This window comes from Molothrus ater, chromosome 5 (assembly GCF_012460135.2).
Source record: "Molothrus ater isolate BHLD 08-10-18 breed brown headed cowbird chromosome 5, BPBGC_Mater_1.1, whole genome shotgun sequence".
In the NCBI taxonomy this organism is placed as follows: Eukaryota; Metazoa; Chordata; class Aves; order Passeriformes; family Icteridae; genus Molothrus; species Molothrus ater.
In genome coordinates this window covers 48727155-48746233 of record NC_050482.2, presented here as the reverse complement: position 1 = coordinate 48746233, position 19079 = coordinate 48727155, and the positions used below count along the sequence as shown (strand labels likewise).

Below are 19079 nucleotides of genomic sequence, written 5' to 3'. Positions count from 1 at the left end.
GGCAGAGTGGGAGTGAGAGCCCAGCTCTTGCAGGGCGTAGCAGTGACAGGGCCGCCGGAGTGTGAAATCGCAGTGCCCCAGGCCCCGTGGCAGAGGGAGATACAGTCTGTCAAGCTGCGTCTCTCCCTTGGGGCTCGCAATCACTGTGCTTGGCCTGGGGCGGATCTTCACCAGGGAGGAGGAGAGCAAGCAACCAAGCCCTTCCCCTGCCTGCCTTTGCAATGTGCCCTCAAACTACCCCTCTCCTCCAAAATATGCTGCCGAAATCCCTGCTGGCCCCTGTGTGCCTCAGCCTTATACCCAGGGGTATTGTGTCCCAGCCTGACCTCCTTGATCCTCACTCCTCCCCTGCCCACCTGTGTGCTGCCCCCAGCCCAGGCATGTCCCCCAGCCTGCCCCCTCCTTTGCTTACACTGAAATGACCCCTCCAATGTCTACAGGAGACTCCTGTGCACAGATCTTTACAAGACTCCATCCCAGGGGCACAGATCTGGCTTGGATTGAAAATGCAAAGGACCAGAGGAGAAAAGGAGTGAAAGGGCACTGATGTTTTTCCCCTTTTAAAAGCTCCCACTGCCCTGAGAACACATCCTGCCAGTGACTGCTCTGCAATCAGGCCAGCTGTTGTATGTTCTCCACCCCTACTGATGGTGCTCTCCATCACCTTGCTCTCTCCATCCTCTCCAACGCAGACCTAGACCTGTGGCTCCTCAGCCATGTCTCATTCTCTGGGGTTCAAATCTGGTTCTGCTCAGTAAATGTGCAGGGCACGGGCAAAGCAGGTCACACCAAGCAAGCCTGGTCCTCAAACCATTGGAAGGGACTAAAAAAACCCTTTAATAGTCTTGGGTATTCCTGATCAGGAGCAGGTGAACTATTCTGCCACCAATACCCACACATCAAAGCCTGATGGTTGAGACCCAAAGAGATGGATTTCAGTGCTGTAGGTGAATCTCTTCCATTTCTACTGAACAAAAGTCACATACTCTTTTTCTTCACTCCATAGGAAAGAAAGAGGCCAGCCAGAGTTGTTTGCTGGCTCTCAGCTGAGGGAAGCAACACTGGTAACCTGCCCTTTCCAGGAGATCCCTAATAGGGCTTTTTTGGAGTCCCATCCTTCCAGCAGCTACAGCATCTGGACTCCTGATAAGGCCTCTACTGCCCACTGTCCTGGATCAAGGCTGGGAGGGGAGGAGGAAAAATCTAAAGGGTGCTCTGGCTCAAGGTGACTGTTGGACAAACTGAGCCCACAGGCTCCACATCCCACCTCCTGAAGTTCTGAGCAGGATGCAGTCACCAGCTCCCCATGCTAGATCTCAGCCCAAGTGCAGTTCTTTGGTACCCCATTCCCTGCAGGGGAGGAGCTGCTCTACAGCACATCTCCCTCCCTGCCACTGGCATTTCCAGGGGATAGTTTGCATCATAGCAATGTCAAAGCAGCCCCAACACACTCTCAGCCCCACCATGGGCACTGTAGGACTCCAGGCAAGCCAAAGTCCCAAAAAAAACCTGGTCACTGCCCACCAGTTCCAAACCTGCCATGATTCCACATCCCCTTCCAGTCAGTGTGCCCAGGTGCTTGATCCCTCACCCCTGTGCCATGCCAGCAGGAATGGCTGCCAGAGGAGCTGTGAGAGGCTGGCCATTCTTGTTTGTGCCTGTGGCTCAGTTATTCCCACTCCATCTTAGTCAAAACTCCCCAGTCGAGTGGGGGCATGCCAAGCACTTCGCTCTCTCAGCAGAGCCCTGAGGCACAAATGGCACAGAGAGCTCAGCAGCCTCTGCCTCGATGCTTGCCGTGAGCAGGCTCTGCCCTGCTCGTACCTGCTGGGGGAGCTGGGTCAAGCAGCAGCACATCTCTCCATATCCCACTGCAGCTGACCCTCCACCTCTCACACAACCCAGGTGAGGACCAGGGCTGGGCTGCAGGCATGGGAGTTGGAGAGTCAAGTGTCCAACAGTGGGAAGGGATGGAAAGCTGTGATGCAGAGCCATGACCCACAGTAGGGGGGAAAATAAAATAAAAGCCAAGGCTCACTCCAGTCAACATCTGAGCTCCACAGTGGAGAGACCTGGCAAGGAGAGGGCACCTGAATCTTCACTGTCCCCAGTAGGCAGCTCTCAGAAGTGCAAGTTAGGGTCTAGGGCAAAGAAAATACCTTGCCTTGTGGGCTGGTGGGACTGGGGACATGCGTGTAGGCAGAGGATCCCCACAAAACATCTGGTGCTCTGTCAGGATACCTATCCCCAAACCACGTCCCTGCTCCAAAGGCTTTGCTGTTCCTCTTGCCCTGGGGTGTTTCCATCTGCTAATCTCCTTTTCCCAGAGGCATGCTTCTCCATCATCCCTGTTTTCCTCACCTCTCAAATGCCCCCACTGTACTTTCCCCATGTCAATCATCTCTCAGGAACCCCCAGCCCCTATTTCTGTGGGTCCCACCACAGGACTGTCACCGTGCCCCTCTTCCTCCTGTCTCTCCTCCCTGCTTGGCTTAAAGTGCGGGGTGAGAAGTGGTTCCTAGCATCTGCTGTACCATACTTACAGATTAACTCTGTGAGCCCAGTCAAACATACACGCTGGGGAAAGCCCAAACCAAGTAACCTACACAGGGCTTTCAACATGGAGGGCAAGATTTACATCAAAGCGCAGGAGCCAGCAGATCCCATTTCATGGAAAGAAAACTTGAAGTTTCAAACTCATGGTGAGGAGCCCAGGGATGGCAGCTGTCATGCTCCCAGGTCCTATTACATGGAAGGAGGTTGCAGCCTCATTGCTGCCACTGACGTTACCCTATTCCCCTCCATTTCTCATCCCTCTTTATCAGGCTCTACAGGTCTTCCCTGCCCTGCCCTCGTCCTGGCTTGTCCACCTCCTCCTGGGCCAAGAAGATATTTTTGAATTTACACATGATAATGCTTACTCAAGGAGAGAACCAGTGCTGACTATGCCAGCAGCACTCACATGTGGGCCTGCCCATGAGCACGGCCTGGGTTCTGGGCATCAGTTGTCCCCCTTTTCATCTCCCCCATCTTTGCCTCCCCTACCTTTCATAACTGTGGTTGATTGCTTTTGGAATAGCAAAAGTTAAAGCTTGGTGAGTAGTTCGAGCTGTTTGCATCTCAGCTGAATACGCTTGATAATCGCACAAATGCATAATTAAAGAGCAGAAAAAATGACTCACTGGATAAGGAAATGCGCTTTTCTTATCTCCTCTGCAGAGAAATGAAAACCCCAGGAGCCTGGGTCTCTGGCTAAGTCCTTTTATTAAACAAATAAACCAGAAAAGATATCAAATGAGCGATTCAAGAATTACGTCTTCATCTCAGAGTCAGACAGTTTGATTTCCAGTGCCATTTGCTCCCATCCCACACCTGGAGGGCTGCCTTTGGCTGAGGTCAGCTGAGATCCTTGGGACAGGTGGGGGACAGGGCAGTGCTGGTGCTCCAGGTGCGTGGAGGGCTGGCAATGGCCTGTGAGGGTTCATGCACACATGAGTGACTGGACTCGTGTGAGCAGTTCCTCTGGTGTCAGGGGGAGGTGAAGTGACTCACGCACGCACTTGCAAAACCGCGTGTAGCAGAAAATATCCCCCGAAAGTTCACCTTGTGCTCGTGCACACCGGAAACCCAAAGGCTTGTCGATCAGAGAAGCTGTGAGGTGTTTACTGAGCAGACCCAGTTACCTCAGGACAAACCTCTGACAGGATGCACCCAGCGCCCCGGGAACATCTCGGCACAGCCTGACACCTGCACCCTGTTCAGATGGTCCAGTAGAATGCCTTGGCTGGAGCCAATTCCCAAAGCCCATTCAGCACCTCATCCCAGCACCCTTTCACAACACTCCTTTGCTGGCTGGTAGGAGACATCCCTTCCCAAAAAGTACCACTATGGCTATTAGGACAGCTCCAGCATAAGCCTTCTCCTTGGGATCCACTGGGATCCTTCCTAAAGCCAGATGGGCTTAGGGACAAAATCTGGGAAGATTTTAGGAATAATATGGGAAAACAAAGGTTTAAAGAGATTCACAGTCACTCTAAATCTCAGATTCCTCTGTAGGTGCTTCCTATCAAGGGGGTTTGTGACACTGCTCAGCCACCTGCATGGGGTGTTTGGTGTGGGGCAGTGCCCCACCCTGTTGAGTGGAATTTGTCTCCCTGCTCCTTCTTTATATGTCCCTGGAGCTCTGCTTGTCTGCAAGGCTGAAAAAAAAAGGTGTCCTTGCCTCCCTCTGCAAAGGGACCGTGATAATGCTGAACACCCAAATTAGCCTTCTCAGTGCGCTGCCTGTTGAAGAACCCTCTGGGGTTACAGAAGGGTGAGTCAACCCTTCCTGAGCTCAAACTCCCTCTGCCCATGCCCCCTCCCTGATCCATGGAGCCCAAGAGGGACACAGCAGCACAGAGTACATGGGAAAAACCTCCCTTGTCTGATCCAGCCCAGAGGGGTTGAGCCCTTGATCTCCCCTGGTGGGGAGGAGTGAGGGCTGTTTCCAGCTGCTGTACTGGCTGCTTTTGCTGCTCTGCAGAGTTTAGGGGGGGACTCAGCGAGGTTTGGGTCCCTGGCACTGCCCTGGCTCTTGCAAGGCCCTCCCCCCTCCCCCATCATGAGCAACACAGCATTAGCTGAGCCTGGCTCTTCTGCCTGAATGTGAACAAACAGTACTCAAACTCTCTGCCCACTCTGCCTTGCAGCAGGGATGCTGTCCCCACCCCCATCCTGAGGAGAGCTGGCATCTTGCTCTGTCTCCCTTGGGCAACTGGGAACAGGGGGCAAGTGCCCCCCGAGTTTGTCCTGTGGCTGTTCATAGGGAGTGTTCACATACTGCAACAGGGCCAGGCAGCACCTCCAGCACCAAAACAGAAACCAGTGGCTGAGGGTGATGTGCTGCCACAGGACAAAACCTTAGGTTTTTCACAGGAAAAACCACAGGTGGGTTCAGCCAGGTCAGGCATCCTTTATGCTGAGGCAGAAATCTCCCCAGTACTCACAGTGGGAAGCCCTACCACTTCACTCTCAAGGCATGAACCTCCAGCAGATTACTCCAGAGCCAAAAACCAAAGCCACACTTTGCCCAGCACCTCTACAATATTCTCCAGCTTCCCACAGACCTTTAGGTTCAGCCTGGTGTAAAAAGGCCAGAGTGATTTTACTTGTACAGGCTTGAGTGCAGAGTAATGCTATGAATTTCCACGAGTGTATTAAGGATGCAATGTTACAAGAGAACTGACAGGTGGATTTGGCCTGTGCACCTCCTCTCCTGGCTAGCACCTGGGCACAATGCCTTGGCCATCCTGCCAAAGTCAGAGAAGAAACAGGAGTGCAACACACAGAGTAGGGAAGGAGATAAAGGGGAGGATGAAAAGCTGCTGCAGCTGCAGGGCTGAGGAGGTGGAGAGTGACTGCCAGCAGCCCTGTGCCATATCCACCATCCCTGAGGATGAACTCCAAGGAACCTGTGGGCAATCTCCTTTCAAGGGGAGAGCCCTCCTCACAGCTCGCAGGCATTCCCTCTGTAACAGCCACACCAGCTTCTGAGCCTTCGGGGCTTCAAGGCTCTAGCTGGAGGAAGGATGAGTTGCTTTGGCACAGGCTGTCACAAGAAGGGAGATGCCGTGGGGAGTGAACGGTTCTGCCAGGGCAGGCGGATAAAATCCCCCCTCCCAAGATCCCTTCCCCACTTCCTATCACAGTGTAAGCACCTGTATGGGAGCTGGTGCCCTTTGCCACAGTGCCCAGGGAAGGCTGCCTGTCCATCCCCTGGAAGATCTCCTGGCCAGCCCTGCAGAGGGCTAGACCACCAGAGGATGGAGGCAGGCTTCCGAGGGGCTGTGCAGCAACTCAGCGTTTCCCATCACCCAGCCTAAAAATGCACATTAGAGGCTGAGGGCAGGAACAGCTTTATACCCCCTAATAATCTTGTCTCTAAGCTAGATAACTAGGACTGCAAATCCCTGGTGATAATCACAGCCACCATGCCTGCAAGCTCTCCCCCAGACCATTCATCTGGCTTGATGATGCTTTAAAGAGACATCTAATGAGGATAATCTGATTCAAATCCCCTCCTGCTTTTGGGCAGCAGAGCAATTCAGGCCCCCTCAAACTCCTTCTTCCTCCATGACCGTCTTTATTTCCCCTTCTTATATGAATCACTGTGGGGTTTCCTTTGCTTTTTGCATTACTATTTAAAATCTTTGATATGACCACTGCAATCAAGCTTCAGTCCCTTTAGAACCTAATTAACATGAAATCAGACTCAGTTTTACTCATCGCCTTATAATGGGATGCTGGCCGCTGCTTCAGCTCTCACTTTGGGTGCAGAGAACATTGCAGCCTGCTTAAAAAATTCCCTCTTTACCTGATTCAATCAGAACCACTTACAGGAGATACACACACACATTTCAAGCTCAGCAAGAGTCAAGCTCTGGGAAGTGGGGAAGATCTCAATCACAGTCAGCTTTCAGTACAGAGCAGATGGTGAACATGCCGGCTATATAATTTATAGGACACCATCAATATGTATTAGTCCCATACAGTAGCTGAGCTCAGCCAAACCACAGCTCATGCACACTCAGGGGCTCTCTCACAGGTGATGCTCCACATGCAACCTGGGTAAGACCCAGGTTTGGAAGAAAGCACACGCTTCATGTTTCATCTCCTTTATAACACAGAGCAGAAGATGCAGCGCAGCAGCCCTTGTCCCAGAGGGTCCTCCTCTTCCCCCTAGACTGGGCAAAGGCTTCCCAGCCTGCAAACTTGTGTTTGAACTAGGTCTGTATTACACAACATCTGCGTGCAAGCAGCTCCCCTTGCCTTCCCTGTGAGCAGCTCACACAGCAGCATGATGGATGCCAGGGCAGCCCAAGGCCAGGTGTAGGGGCTTGTTTGCACTTCTTCAGGGCTGCCCAAGGCCAGGTGTAGGGGCTTGTTTGCACTTCTTCAGGGCTGCCCAAGGCCAGGTGTAGGGGCTTGTTTGCACTTCTTCAGGGCTGCCCAGCCATGCTGGCACAGCCTGGAATGCAGCGTGCTGGGGGTCACAATGCCCAAGAGAGACGTGCATCACCACCACAGCTCGATGTCGGCAGTGCCTAAGCCTCCCTTTCACCCAGACAGATACACAGTGTGTGCAGTAAGGGACCTGTAGGTCAGGAGGGAGAATTGCTCAGGGTGGCCAAGCTGGGTTGCAATGAAAAGGTAAAAAGGCAACCTCAGGTAGGGAAAACACTCCATCTGGAGCAAGGTGAGGGCAGCTCCAGCCTTGTCTCTAAGGCTGCAGAGTTTTCAATCCCCTGCATGGCTAAAAAAAGTCCTGGAGATAAGTGCACAAGATTGAGCCTTTACAGATGCCTGTGACACTGTGCTATCCCAGGGCTTCCCCAGCTCCAATGCCTTTGATCCTCTGCTGTTCAGCATCCTCAAGCTGCCTCAGCTCGAGGCACTGAGTCACCCCTCAGTCCCACAGGGGAATGAGGGTTAATTAGTTGATTCTGGCACCTGTCTTTAAAGAGAGATACTCCACCACCACACGAGCCACAGGTTGTTTCTGAGCTGAGGCAAAAGCAGCCCTGGCTTCACATCTGTGATCTCTGGAACAGCAAGAAAAAGAAACAGCAATGGGGGGAAAAATTGAATATTCACATTGGGGCAATGCCAATGCTGCTATCAAAACTAGGAGAGTGGCCAGCATGGAGGTTCAGGAGAGCTTTGAGCTGACCAGTGCAGACAACGATAGTGCCTCAAGGACTGCCAGCCCTCAACAAACACCCAAGATGTTCCAATAGTCCAAGCACAGGGCAGGAGCCAGGCAGGCTCAGTCACAACATGGCACTGTCACCTTGTCACTGCACAGTGAGCACATAGCAGGACCAGAGAGCTTTCATGGGAAGATAGTAAAGCAGTACTTCATGCTGAAAGAAAATGGGAAAAGACTCCTTAGCTTAATGCTGGCGGGGCTTTTTAGTTTTTTTTCCAGCACGCCTGAGCACAGGTGCTTCAGCTGGCCCTGGCACAGCTTGTTGTAGTGCCAAGAGGGTGTTGGGGTCCAGAGGCTGGAGCAGACCCTGCTCACCAGGGTCGTGTTTCCCAAGGGGAGGTGTTCTCTCTCGTTGTTTTTGTCCTTGCCCCACCTCGGTGCTCCCTCCCGTGACACGCAGAGCCCACGGGGCTGTGGTACCCAGCCCGCAGCTGCACCTGGGCCGGCGGGGAGGCTGCCTGCACGGATGTAAAACACGGGCTGCTGTCACACACCGCTGGCTCCCCCGGCAGAGGAGGCGGCGGGGCGGGGCACAGGGGCACCGTGCCTTGCCTGGCTCCTCTCAAAGTGCCCAGCGCACGGTAAGCTCCGGGGAACGAGGGATGCGACACGGCAGCACGTGGCAGCTCCTGCAAAAGGAGCCTGTGGCAAAGGAAACGTGGCCCAGCACGGGCTGGGAGCCCATGCTGCTCAGCTGCCAAGGAGTCTGAGCAAGTCACATCACTCCAGAGTCCCCCGTGCCCGACCTCTCTTGCAGGTCGGTTCTTCACAGCCAAGACAGCCCCTCCTGCACAGAGCTGACCCGAGGGGATGCCTTCCTGCCTGGCATCGCCGTGCCGTATTAATATTTAACAGCGAGGAACAGATCCAGAGACTTTGATTTCCCCGCTGGCCAATTCAAGGATAATTGAACTGTGCAGGGAATTTCAGCATTTCAGAGGGTGGTTTCGTTCCAGTTCACACCAAAACCTAACCATGCCGCAATGCCTTCTGAGAAGGATTGCAGCCAGTTTCAGGCAGCCTCCCTGCAGTGGAGCCAGGCATGTGAGCAGCACAAAACCAGCTGATCTCAGGAGGTGCCCAACCAGCAGGCCCCACTAAACCCTCCCCCAAAGAACTTGGGTAAAAGTCAAACTCCGCTAAAGAAGAAAAAAATAGTTTTCTTCGGAATTCCACCTTTTTTTTCGGTTTCCACTCAATTCCAATTTGCAACTCCAGAGTAATGTCAATTTGCCCTCCTTACACACCCCCAGTGGAGGCAGATCCTGCTGTAGAAGCAGAGCAAGCGAGGCACAGTGAATTTTCACTCGAGGCACAGTGAATTTTCACTTGCGTGCCCAGGGTGATGCAAGAAATCAGCCACAGAAGTGAAACGAATCCAGTGGTTTTGGCTCCTGCCTCTGGGCTGTACCAGCTCTTGCCTTCTCTTGCATATAAATCACTTTTCCCCACCAGGGAAGGACAGCTGGCCACTGAATGGAAAGTGGCCGTGGTTCAGCAGCCCACAGCAACACTGCACACCGGCTTAGGATGGGGAGTGGAGAACACCCAGAGTGCAGAGGGGACTGCCAGGGGATCTGGGCCAGCTGAATAGAAACAGAGCAGCTGGAAACCAGCCAGGGCTCCTGCAAAATCAAGACAAGTTAAAAACCCCACATGAGGAAGCCTCTTCTTTGCTTTTGGCAGCAGAGCAGAGCTGACTTCTGCCACAGCTCTGGCAGTCAGCTCCAGGCAGCAGAGCAGGAGTCCCTTCTTGTGCACCACTGCTGTGATGGTCATGATGAGAGCAACCAAGGAGCTCTTGCAGCTTGAGCACAGCTGCTAAGCACCACTGCTGACCCAAGCCAGCCACTCCCTTCACACTACAGGTCTTGGCAAGCAGGACATCCAGTTCTAACGAGTTCCAAAAGCAAATATCAGAGGTGGCCTTGAATCTAAAACTCTAGCACCAGTTTCAAGGTTTGGAAGGGACAGATACATCCCCAGGGTTGGATTTATCTCTGATCTTTATTCCAGGAACAGTGAGATCTTTTACTACAGGTGCCATTTCAGTGTGCAGACTTTCTCTCCCATTGGTATAGACTGAACATACAATGTTTTATCATGCTTAAAAGTTGGTCTGATTTAACTGCTGGTGCAGCAGAGTTAGTCTTAGAAAACCTGGCACAGCAGAGGGCTGTAATCCCACCAGGTAATGGCAAGCAAACTGATTTGTGCCGAATCTCTCACAGATCACCTCTGTGAGCTGTTCAGCTAGCACACTGAGGATGCAAAATCTCCTTCAAGGGACTGGATTGAAAATGAAATCCTGTGGGTCAACCTGCCATAGCAGAGGAGACCATATTACAACCTCATTTAGTTCCATCCCCCTCAAAAAGGCACTGTGAAGCCAAAGCTTACACCAGTGCAACTGGTATGAGCTCTTCTATACTAATTAAACTGCTTTTATTCTGATTTTGCTGACCTAACTGACAGAGACACATCCACAAACTGAAACAGTCAAACCAGCAAAGCTCACAGGTACTTTCACCACAGAGAGGGGGATTCCTCTTTGAAAATCTCCACAGGGATAGGGAACTGAAGCAAGAGAGAAGAGAAAGCAAGTAACTTCAAAATGTTTCGGTTAGTTTAGACTTCAGTCAGCTTGGCAAGCTCTTTCAGGAGGTTTGAACACAACAGAACCTGAGTAACTAGCCTTAACTCAGCTTCAGGCCTTCCACGCCTCTGATCCCAATTTTCACAAGACCTTTATCAAACATTAGCCCTGGCTACTCCATCCAGATGAAAGATATCCTCAGTTGCCTTGTCTCCTCTGGTAGTAAGGGCAGTGTTATGGCCTGTCTAAACTAATAGCTGACAGCTCCTAGAGGTATTTACTTAGTTGAAGATGTAGCTTCAGATGTGTCCCAACTACTTTGGGTTGTAAAACATGATGGACCTGAGACACAGTGTCATATTCTTAGATACGCTCCGCTTCCCCTGCCAGTTCTAGTAAATACTTTCTCCTAAGAGTAAGAAAAATATTTGCCCCAAGGTGAAGCAAGATGCTGCTCTTAAGGAACTAGATTTTATTATGTACCAGCTGAGATTCAGCCACCTGTAGGAAGCAAAACCAGCATCTTTCTTCTTTGAAAGTAGTAGAAGGAAAGAAATACCACATCTGAAACATAACAGTGGAAAAAAACCCTGCTTGAAGGTGCAGGAGTGGACAGTAGCACATGTGGGTTACTCCAAAGCATTCTGGGTGGACCAAAAAAAAGTTTCATTTTCACTAGTTAAAAAAAGCACAGTGAAATTACTCTTGAGGCCAAAGGGATTTAACCTGAGTCCATCTGTTATTTGAGTGAATTGGAGAGCAACCTAGGATATGGAAAAGTCTCCTTGCCCTATAGGAGTTGCAGAGGACACAAAAGAGTGGCTCATCTTACGCCACTTCCTTTCCTCCCACAGACTGCACCTGCACATCGAGAGCAAATTGAAACCAGCCTATTCTAAGCTATGGTCTCCTTTATTTTGAGGGACTCAAAGCAAGAGCAGGGCTGAGACAGCATAACCAACACAGAAACTTGTTTCTCAGCATGATTTTCCCCTCTCTGGTGGCCAAGTCCTGGTTAGTACCTTCAGGATGGCAAAGCTAGCCGAAAGTAGGGCATGCCCATTAAGCTTCCAATCCTCCTTACACAGCCATGACAGTTTGCACATGTCTTTCTCCTTTGGGTTTTAGCCAGAGTCCAGCCCTTTTGGGCATCATAACACAGCTGAATGGTTTAGCTCCTTTTGTTTCAGCTGACAAACACCCTAGCCCTCCCCCATCAGCAACAATACAACTGGAGCTGGGATTTGTGTGTCCTCTGAGCAAGGATACAGGCTTTGTGCCTTGCTGAGCTGTCTTTGCAAGGACTGCCAACACTCACAGCTGATTAAGCCTGCAGTGCTGCTTTCTGCTTTTCCTGCTCACAGACAGATGTCAGAAACAAGCTAACCGAAACAGTGCACACAGCTAGAGCTCTGCACCTAGGAACATTAAAGCAGACTATTAGGGATTAGATAAATTAAACCAGAGGGGAGCTTAACACATTCTCTCTAGGCTTAATTTCTGGGTAAGAAACGTCCCAGCATTTCCGAAAGCACTGTATTCTGGCAGGTGGCTCAACTCAATGAACAGAAAGGGCTGTATTTGAAAAGCTTTTGCCACCACCACATGGTTGAAGCCACGAGTGCAGCAAGACAACTAAGTGGGAGTTGGAGCTACCAGAAAGGACCAGCCTGCCAGGGCAAGCATTTGCAGGGTTTAGAGCCCATGTCACATGGCTAATAAAGAGCATACAACTATTACATATCACTTGTTTTATTAAATTAGAACTCTCAAACCTCAATGACTTGCAGTAAGCACAAGGCACAACTTACAGCTGGTCAGAACCTGTTAGTAAAGGGATTATACACAGCATATGCCAAACCAGCTGAGACAACCTATTTTCTGTGTGCTGCTATGGTCCTGGCTGCTGGGTTTCACCTCTGGTCAGCCCCAGAGGCTGCACTACTGGGGCTCTCTTTGGGCTTGACAGGTGGAGTCTTTTTTTTTTTGAGGATTTAAATGAAAGCTAAAGTGCTAGATTGTTTATCTTTAGTCCCTTCCTTCCCAATTAGGGACAGACATGGAAATAGTGAGTCCTTTGCTGGGCAGATGCTCACACAGCTGGATCATTAATTGGCAAGTGCAGTCTACCTAGAAGCTGCAGGCCAGCCTTCCTTCCCCATTCTTCTCTTGGTGGACAGACAAAACCTGGCAGCAAGATTTCACATTAGACTAAGGTGCTGCATTTCAATTGAAAGAAGGAGCCTGCTGCCTCTTCTCTGGTGCTTTGGAGACAGTAGCCTGTTCTTCTAATATTCTCTCAGAAAAACATGTAGCTCCTGGCCACTGGCCAAGTGGAAAAAACTCAAACTTGATCATGAAATGGGATTCAGATGTAATAATGGATCAGAATCCCCAATTCAAACTACCTTCCCTATCTGTTATCCATGGAATAGGAATCAAACTTTTATTGAGAGGTAAGCAACTAGGAACAGTTCTGGATGAGTGGTCATGACAAGTCACTCAAAAAAAGCTTCCCAATGTGATTCCAACTGCAGCAGCTTGAATGCCTGACGTGAAAAAAAAACCTGATGAATGTGTGTGAAGTATCACAATGAGAAGCTAATCATCATCAGACTTCCTCATCAGCGAGACAAAGGACAAGGCAGAAACTCCCGGTATGTGACCAGCACAGATCGCTAACATTCGCACAAGTCGTTGAGCAGTAGCAGCTCGAACGCCTTCCAACTGGAAACAAAATGGAGACATTATTTAATCAATACAAAAGAAGAAAAGCAACGGTAAGCTTTGATAAAAGAAAGAACCAGAGCAGGCATCAAGTGGCTACCTGCAGAAAACCCCAAACAGGCCCGTTTACTTCCCTAACGTTAAGGAAGGTACAGTGTTGCCAGGTAGAAGTGCTGAAGGGCTTGCCAAAGGCACAGATTCTACCTGCTGGTAGGGAAACAGTCTGTGAGCATGCAGAGACAAGTACACAGAAAAGTGAAGTGTGCTGCTGCTGAATGCCAAACTCTCCCTCCAGCTTTTTAGACCATGCAGGTAATTGGAAAGAGTGGCATATCAGATGGCAAAATCGTCAGAGAAGCCACAAAGTTTGGCTGACACAAAACATTACATGGGCAAGGGGGTCACATGGCAAATAACAGCTCAGGGGCTCCCAGGAAGAGAAAATGCAGCAAGGAACAAGTGTACCAATGCTTTGCATATCAAAGATGGTTTTTGTTAGCTTAGGCTTGGCTTCGTGAAGTTTTGAAGTTGCACAGGAAGGACCAGATTACTAGAAGACTCATTTCAAGGACAGCCAGACTCCTGTACCTCTACTGTTCTTGTAGACAGTCTGGTCTCTGACACTTATGAAGGCCAGCAGCATATGTATTTATTGTTACATGTATTTATTGCTAATATAATGTTTCTAACAATCCAGTTTCTAACAATCACAGAGCAGTGGAATTCAGAAATCCCATGAGATGTCAAATAAGCACCTTACCTCCAGCTCACAGAATAGCACAGGGCTGCAGTAGGTTTCTCCTAATTTACAGACAGCATTCGTCTCAATGCTGCAAGCATTCACCCTGCCAACTAAAAAAAAACATTTTCCCACATTACAAGCCTCATAATCAGCAAAGAAAAGTTTTAGGAAATTCCACATCCACAGAACAATCCAGAGCTGAGGATTGGATTGAGCTAATTTTGAGAGCATAATAGAAGGTAAGGCAACAGTGAGCAGTGCAAACAGAATGGTACAAGATTTGAAATGGAATTAGCACAGAAGTCTTTCATAATACTAACAGCAGGAATAGTACCACATCATTCTTCTTGTAACATTAACACTCTGCATAAGGGATCAGCACACCATCAGCTTCCACTCACTCACAAAAAAGGCCTCCTGACTCATTTGGTATCACAGAGTGGTCTGGTCTCCACGGAATTCACTTCAGCAAGAGAGCCATAATACAAGACAATGCTAAGACTGCTCTACTTCAGAATTAGGCCTCCAGACCCCCAAACTCCAGGGACACAGCACCTATATTCCAACACTGAGCAGTACAGTCTGGCCCCTCCAGTTCCTCAGAGCTGAAGCAGAGAGGGTGCACAGGAAAGCACAGGGAGACAGTAAGATTAGAGGCACAACACGGCCTCAGTACACAGCAGGGATTCTAGTCTTGTATTAAGACTATACTTGATAGTTTTGTAGCTCATCCACTTAGATTCACTTTATTACCACAGTATCATATGCTTCTCACTGCTCATTAGGATTATCATTAAGACAGATCTGCAAGAGCAGATAGAACAGACTTCTGGAGTGCCACACACACACACAAAAAAAAAAAAAAAACAGTAACACAAATAATATTCAGGGATTAGGGACAGAGAAGAGAGGTCTGACTGACAACAATAAAAAGGAAAGAGCAAATGAGCATGAGAGAACCGTGTTTTATCTAGGAAAATAATAACAAAGGCAGAGGAGTTCAGAAATAATTTAAACAAAGTTGCAACAAAGCCACTGGTTTCCTTTAGTTTGTTTCAAGTTAAGTCAGTGCCCTGTTTTAAGAAAACCAACAGAGCTGTGCTGCTTGAAGAGGAGGAAGAGGTGCCATACGTACCCCCGGTGACAAGAAAGCACACTTTCCCCAGGAAGAAGCGGGCATCCACATGAGCCAGGGAAGTTTCAACATTCTTCAAGCTGTCAGAAAAGTACAGGCAATCCAGTTGGACAGGGAGGTTAAATCAGTGCAGCATAAGGATAACAGGAATAATTTTCAGAAGCACAATTAGAAAAACAATGATGTTAACATCTGCTGATTTGTGAGCTCACAAAGTTCTGCTTTATGCTAAAAGCATGACATCAGAGACCTCTGTAATACCCACAGCTGTTTAATAACCCATAACATATCCTTTCTACTCAAGACTCAACAGTTAGAGTTAGTTTGAACAGTGTCCTCCATGATTTACAGACACTAAGCATCTGAATTCATTAATATCCAATGAAACTTCAGCACCACTTTGGCTCTTTCAGGAAGCGCTTGCCCACACATTTCTGCAGCACCATCTGTGCTCTAAGTATGCAGCTGGGCCTGTCATTTTTGGTAAATGAGAGCCCAGGATCATCAGTCACAAGTTAAGTAAGCAATAAAATGCTGACTTCTGTGCCATAGCAAGTCTTTACTTGTGGCTTGGGGAAACAAGTATCATTTCTACAAAGTTGAGCACAAGATGATAGAAAAAGGGATCCATCCCTGCAGACCTTTCTCTTTTGCCTAGAGATATCCATAGTGCTGATCCCACTTGACCAGGAGTGTCAGTGAACTGAGGACACAGACACAGCCACTTGCTTGTTGTTGGGAGGCACTGCCCAGTGCACATCAGACTTCTGCATATTATAGAAGTTCACAGCACCACCAGCACCTCCATCCAATTCTACAGACAGCATCTTTCCAAAGCTCAGTTTGTACTGTCACACATCCAGATCCAGAAATAAATTCTGCCTTCTCTGCTATGGCAACTTAATGCACAACAGGCATGTTATTGGACAGAGCAGTTCAGTCCTAATCCACTGCTGGAGGCCAGAAAGCCACTGTATACATTACTGAGTTCTTCCACCACAGCAAATCTTGGGTTTGAAACCCACTATTCAGCAATTCCAATACAGTAAAAATGCAGATTTAGCCATCAAAACAAGAAAGAATATTAGTCCCCCCCTCTCATCTTTTTGCCCTTCTCTTACCTGTACTTGCTCTTGATGTCAATCATAAACACAACCAGATCTATCCTGGGTCGAAGATGATCCCTCTCTGAAGGTAAGGGGAGGGATGTAGCAAGGTGACTGCAAGATAACAAATTTGCCAGTGTAACCAACTAGCTTGGCAAGACAGTACCCACTCACCCATAATCACACAACCTCTGCAGTTCACCCTGTAGCAAGTTACCAGGAAGCCTGCTAATTACTGAATCCGTGGGCACTGAAGAGGCACTGTGATTATTTAAGTGGTACTCTCATATCTTAGGCCCACTCACAGTTGCTGACAGGCACAATGGTAATTGCTAGACAAGGCTGGTTATAATGGGACGCTTATTAGAGCATAACAAGACTCACAGAAACATTTTCTCCATGCAGATCTCTATGGCAAGTCATTTTGTTTAATTGTTACAAAGAATCCTTTCTAACAAAGCAAACCTCAATTCCTTACTGGAATATTTTGCTGCCAGGTTTCAGTTAAAATGCATCAATGTTTTTCTGTCACATCCCAGAGATACTGCGCATATGCTCACACAGGAGAGGCAATATTTCCAGGTACAGAAGAACCTTAAACCACAAATTTGTCATATAGCAGCTTTATAGATGAGGTTATAACTCAAAAAGAGCTTCTATTATATCATTACCCTCCCTTTTAACCCTTTTGCTATGTCAGAAGCTACTAGGTTAGTTCAGGCAATGCAGTACTACAACTGCTAATTAGAGCTAATAAGTGTGGGGATTTTTGCATCTCTGCCCACTAAAAAAGCCAACCAACCAACAACAACAAAAAACAAACAAGCATACCAACCAACCAAAAACTCTACCAAAAAAAGGTTTCAGCAGTACATAACTGGATCTTCCACAGAGAAGAACATTATCAGCACTGCATTTTTGGAAGATCACCTTAATTTAAACTGGGCAAACAAACATCCCAGAAGTTCAGTCACTCTCACAACCCACTTCCTCTCTGGAAGCCAACGGAGAAACATTGATTCTGGTCTTCTTCAGGAACATTACTTCTAGCAATTCAGTCTCAAGGACTTTAAAGTTTTCTACAGCAGCCACAGACCATGGCACACATTCCCTTCTATTAATCCTACCTAGTTTGTAATTTTGTTTGCTAGTCTCCAAATAAAGGAGTTTTGTTTCTTCTATTTATGGGAGATATGATTTAACAAAAACATTCTGAAACTAACACAAGAGATGAGCAAAGTGAGCTTGAAAGACACACTGCTTATTAATTGAAACACAAAGCAGATTATTAATTTAAGGTGAAATTTAGGGAGACTCTTTGATGAAAGTATCAGATCTCCTTGGGGGAGAAGATAAAAGTGACCCAGAAAAGCACTGCATTGTTTGGAATTCTGTTATATTTAAACCAACATGACTAGATGATGACAGCAGCCTCCAGATATGCACTGCAGAAGCCTTTTCTCCCCCACCCAGCAATAAGAGACACAAAGAACCCAAGCCCTGTAACTCTTCACCCAACAGCTGTACCTCACACGTAGAGCTGTCAGATTAGATACTGTATTTGTTTGTAATGTTTACAATCCCAAAGCAACTCAGTGGGGGAAGAACCCCACTGGCTTTGCTTTCCTAGCAATATTTACACAGGGCTGTACCTTGCTCTGTAGCACGAGCACACGATTCTATGCCTTTGGGTAGTTACCCAGCTGTAGTACCAGCAGCCATCTAGTTATGGCACTCCACAGCTCAGCAGAGGCTGCAGGTTTCACAAAGAAAATGGGGTAATTCGTTTACTATTAGTTAGCACAAACATCCAAGATGCCACAATCAGAGCACTACAGTCACTCTAATTAGCCAGCAGAACATTAGCCTGGATTGCTTTTACTGCATAGCCATGGATTACAGCAGAGAAATAACACAAACACCTTCTGAAGAGCTGACTAAATTCATTTGGTCTTGGTAAAAGAGCTGTCAAGGACATTTTATCGTAAAAAGTTAGTTAATCAAGCTTTTAAGACAGGACATGTCATGCAGCTAAAGCTGAAATTTCAAGTGCATGTTAATAGCTTGAGGAGGAAACGCACATGTGTGCATACAAACCAGAAAACAGCTACAAAGAGCATCCAAAGCAATGGACATCTTTCAGAAACGCTTGTTCTCCTGCAAGTACTTGCAAGCGTTGTACCTGTCCCATTTTGTCCCAGGATGTTTAATTTCTGTCTCTCAGGCAGGGGAAAAAAAATGTGTTGCTCTCACACCTTTCCAATTTGGTAATTAAACATCTGTGCAACATGCAAAAGGCAAGGGTATGTGCACGGTGAACCTGAACGTGGGAAATGCTTTCCCCCGCCCCCCTTTCCGTTTCCAACCATGCCCAAAGTGCCTGCCCTGAGGACAGAGGGGTCTGCCCGCCGCAGATGCGCTCACATCTGGGCACTGGTGCTCTCTAGCGTTCGCAAGAGCGAAGTCTCTCTCTGAACCGTGTGCTCTACAGCTCCGACTCCTGCCACAGGGACGGAACCCACGCTTTTAACCAATTTCGGTGCATCGGGAATCTGAAGCGGAAGCTTTCCGTGAATTCGCGTCACAGCCGCTGGTTTGCGCCTCTTGGACCAGGTGACAGCGGGTCCCGTAGGGACCCGGGGCCGCAGGCGGCGCGTCCCGCTCGCCAGCACTCACATGCTGATGTTGAAGTCCTTCTTCTCCTGCAGGATCGCCTCCGCCAGCTGCCGCTGCAGCGCCTCGTCCGAGCCCACGAGCTGCGGGCACAGCGAGAGCACACTGCACACCGGGCCCGGACAGCCAACCCCCGCGCGGGGCCGGGCTGGGCCGGGCCGGGCCGGGCCCGACACAGCGGGGCCACGGGACGGGCGGGCGCCCACAGCGGGGCCGCGCCGGGGAAAGGGAAGGACAAGGGACGGCGGGGCCACCGCCGGGCCTACCAGGAGGACGCCGGAGTTGAGCTTCGGCAGTTTGTCGAAGGGCCGCAGCACCGCCATGCCCGCGGGAGACAGCGCTACCCGCCC

The 19079-nt window shown here is 49.0% G+C and overlaps 1 protein-coding gene across 1 annotated transcript; it reads right to left on the bottom strand.

The window, feature by feature from the left end:
• Positions 1 to 12082: 12082 nt before the first annotated feature.
• On the bottom strand, positions 12083 to 19079 carry CENPM (centromere protein M). The gene is made up of 6 exons (XM_036401047.1): positions 18996 to 19079; positions 18733 to 18812; positions 16072 to 16170; positions 14951 to 15030; positions 13834 to 13925; positions 12083 to 13073 (listed from the first exon to the last, which is right to left on the bottom strand). Exons 1-6 carry the CDS (start codon positions 19050 to 19052, stop codon positions 12948 to 12950), a joined length of 534 nt encoding a protein of 177 aa, XP_036256940.1. The 5' UTR covers positions 19053 to 19079; the 3' UTR covers positions 12083 to 12947.

Bases quoted from the DNA above. Each gene is read 5' to 3' on its own strand.
- CENPM (XM_036401047.1), bottom strand. From the start codon at position 19,052: ATGGCGGTGCTGCGGCCCTTCGACAAACTGCCGAAGCTCAACTCCGGC. The intron at 18,813-18,995 runs GTAGGCCCGGCG...CTGTGCCCGCAG, and splicing joins TCAACTCCGGCGTCCTCCTG to CTCGTGGGCTCGGACGAGGC. The intron at 16,171-18,732 runs GTGAGTGCTGGC...GTTATCTTGCAG, and splicing joins AAGGACTTCAACATCAGCAT to TCACCTTGCTACATCCCTCC.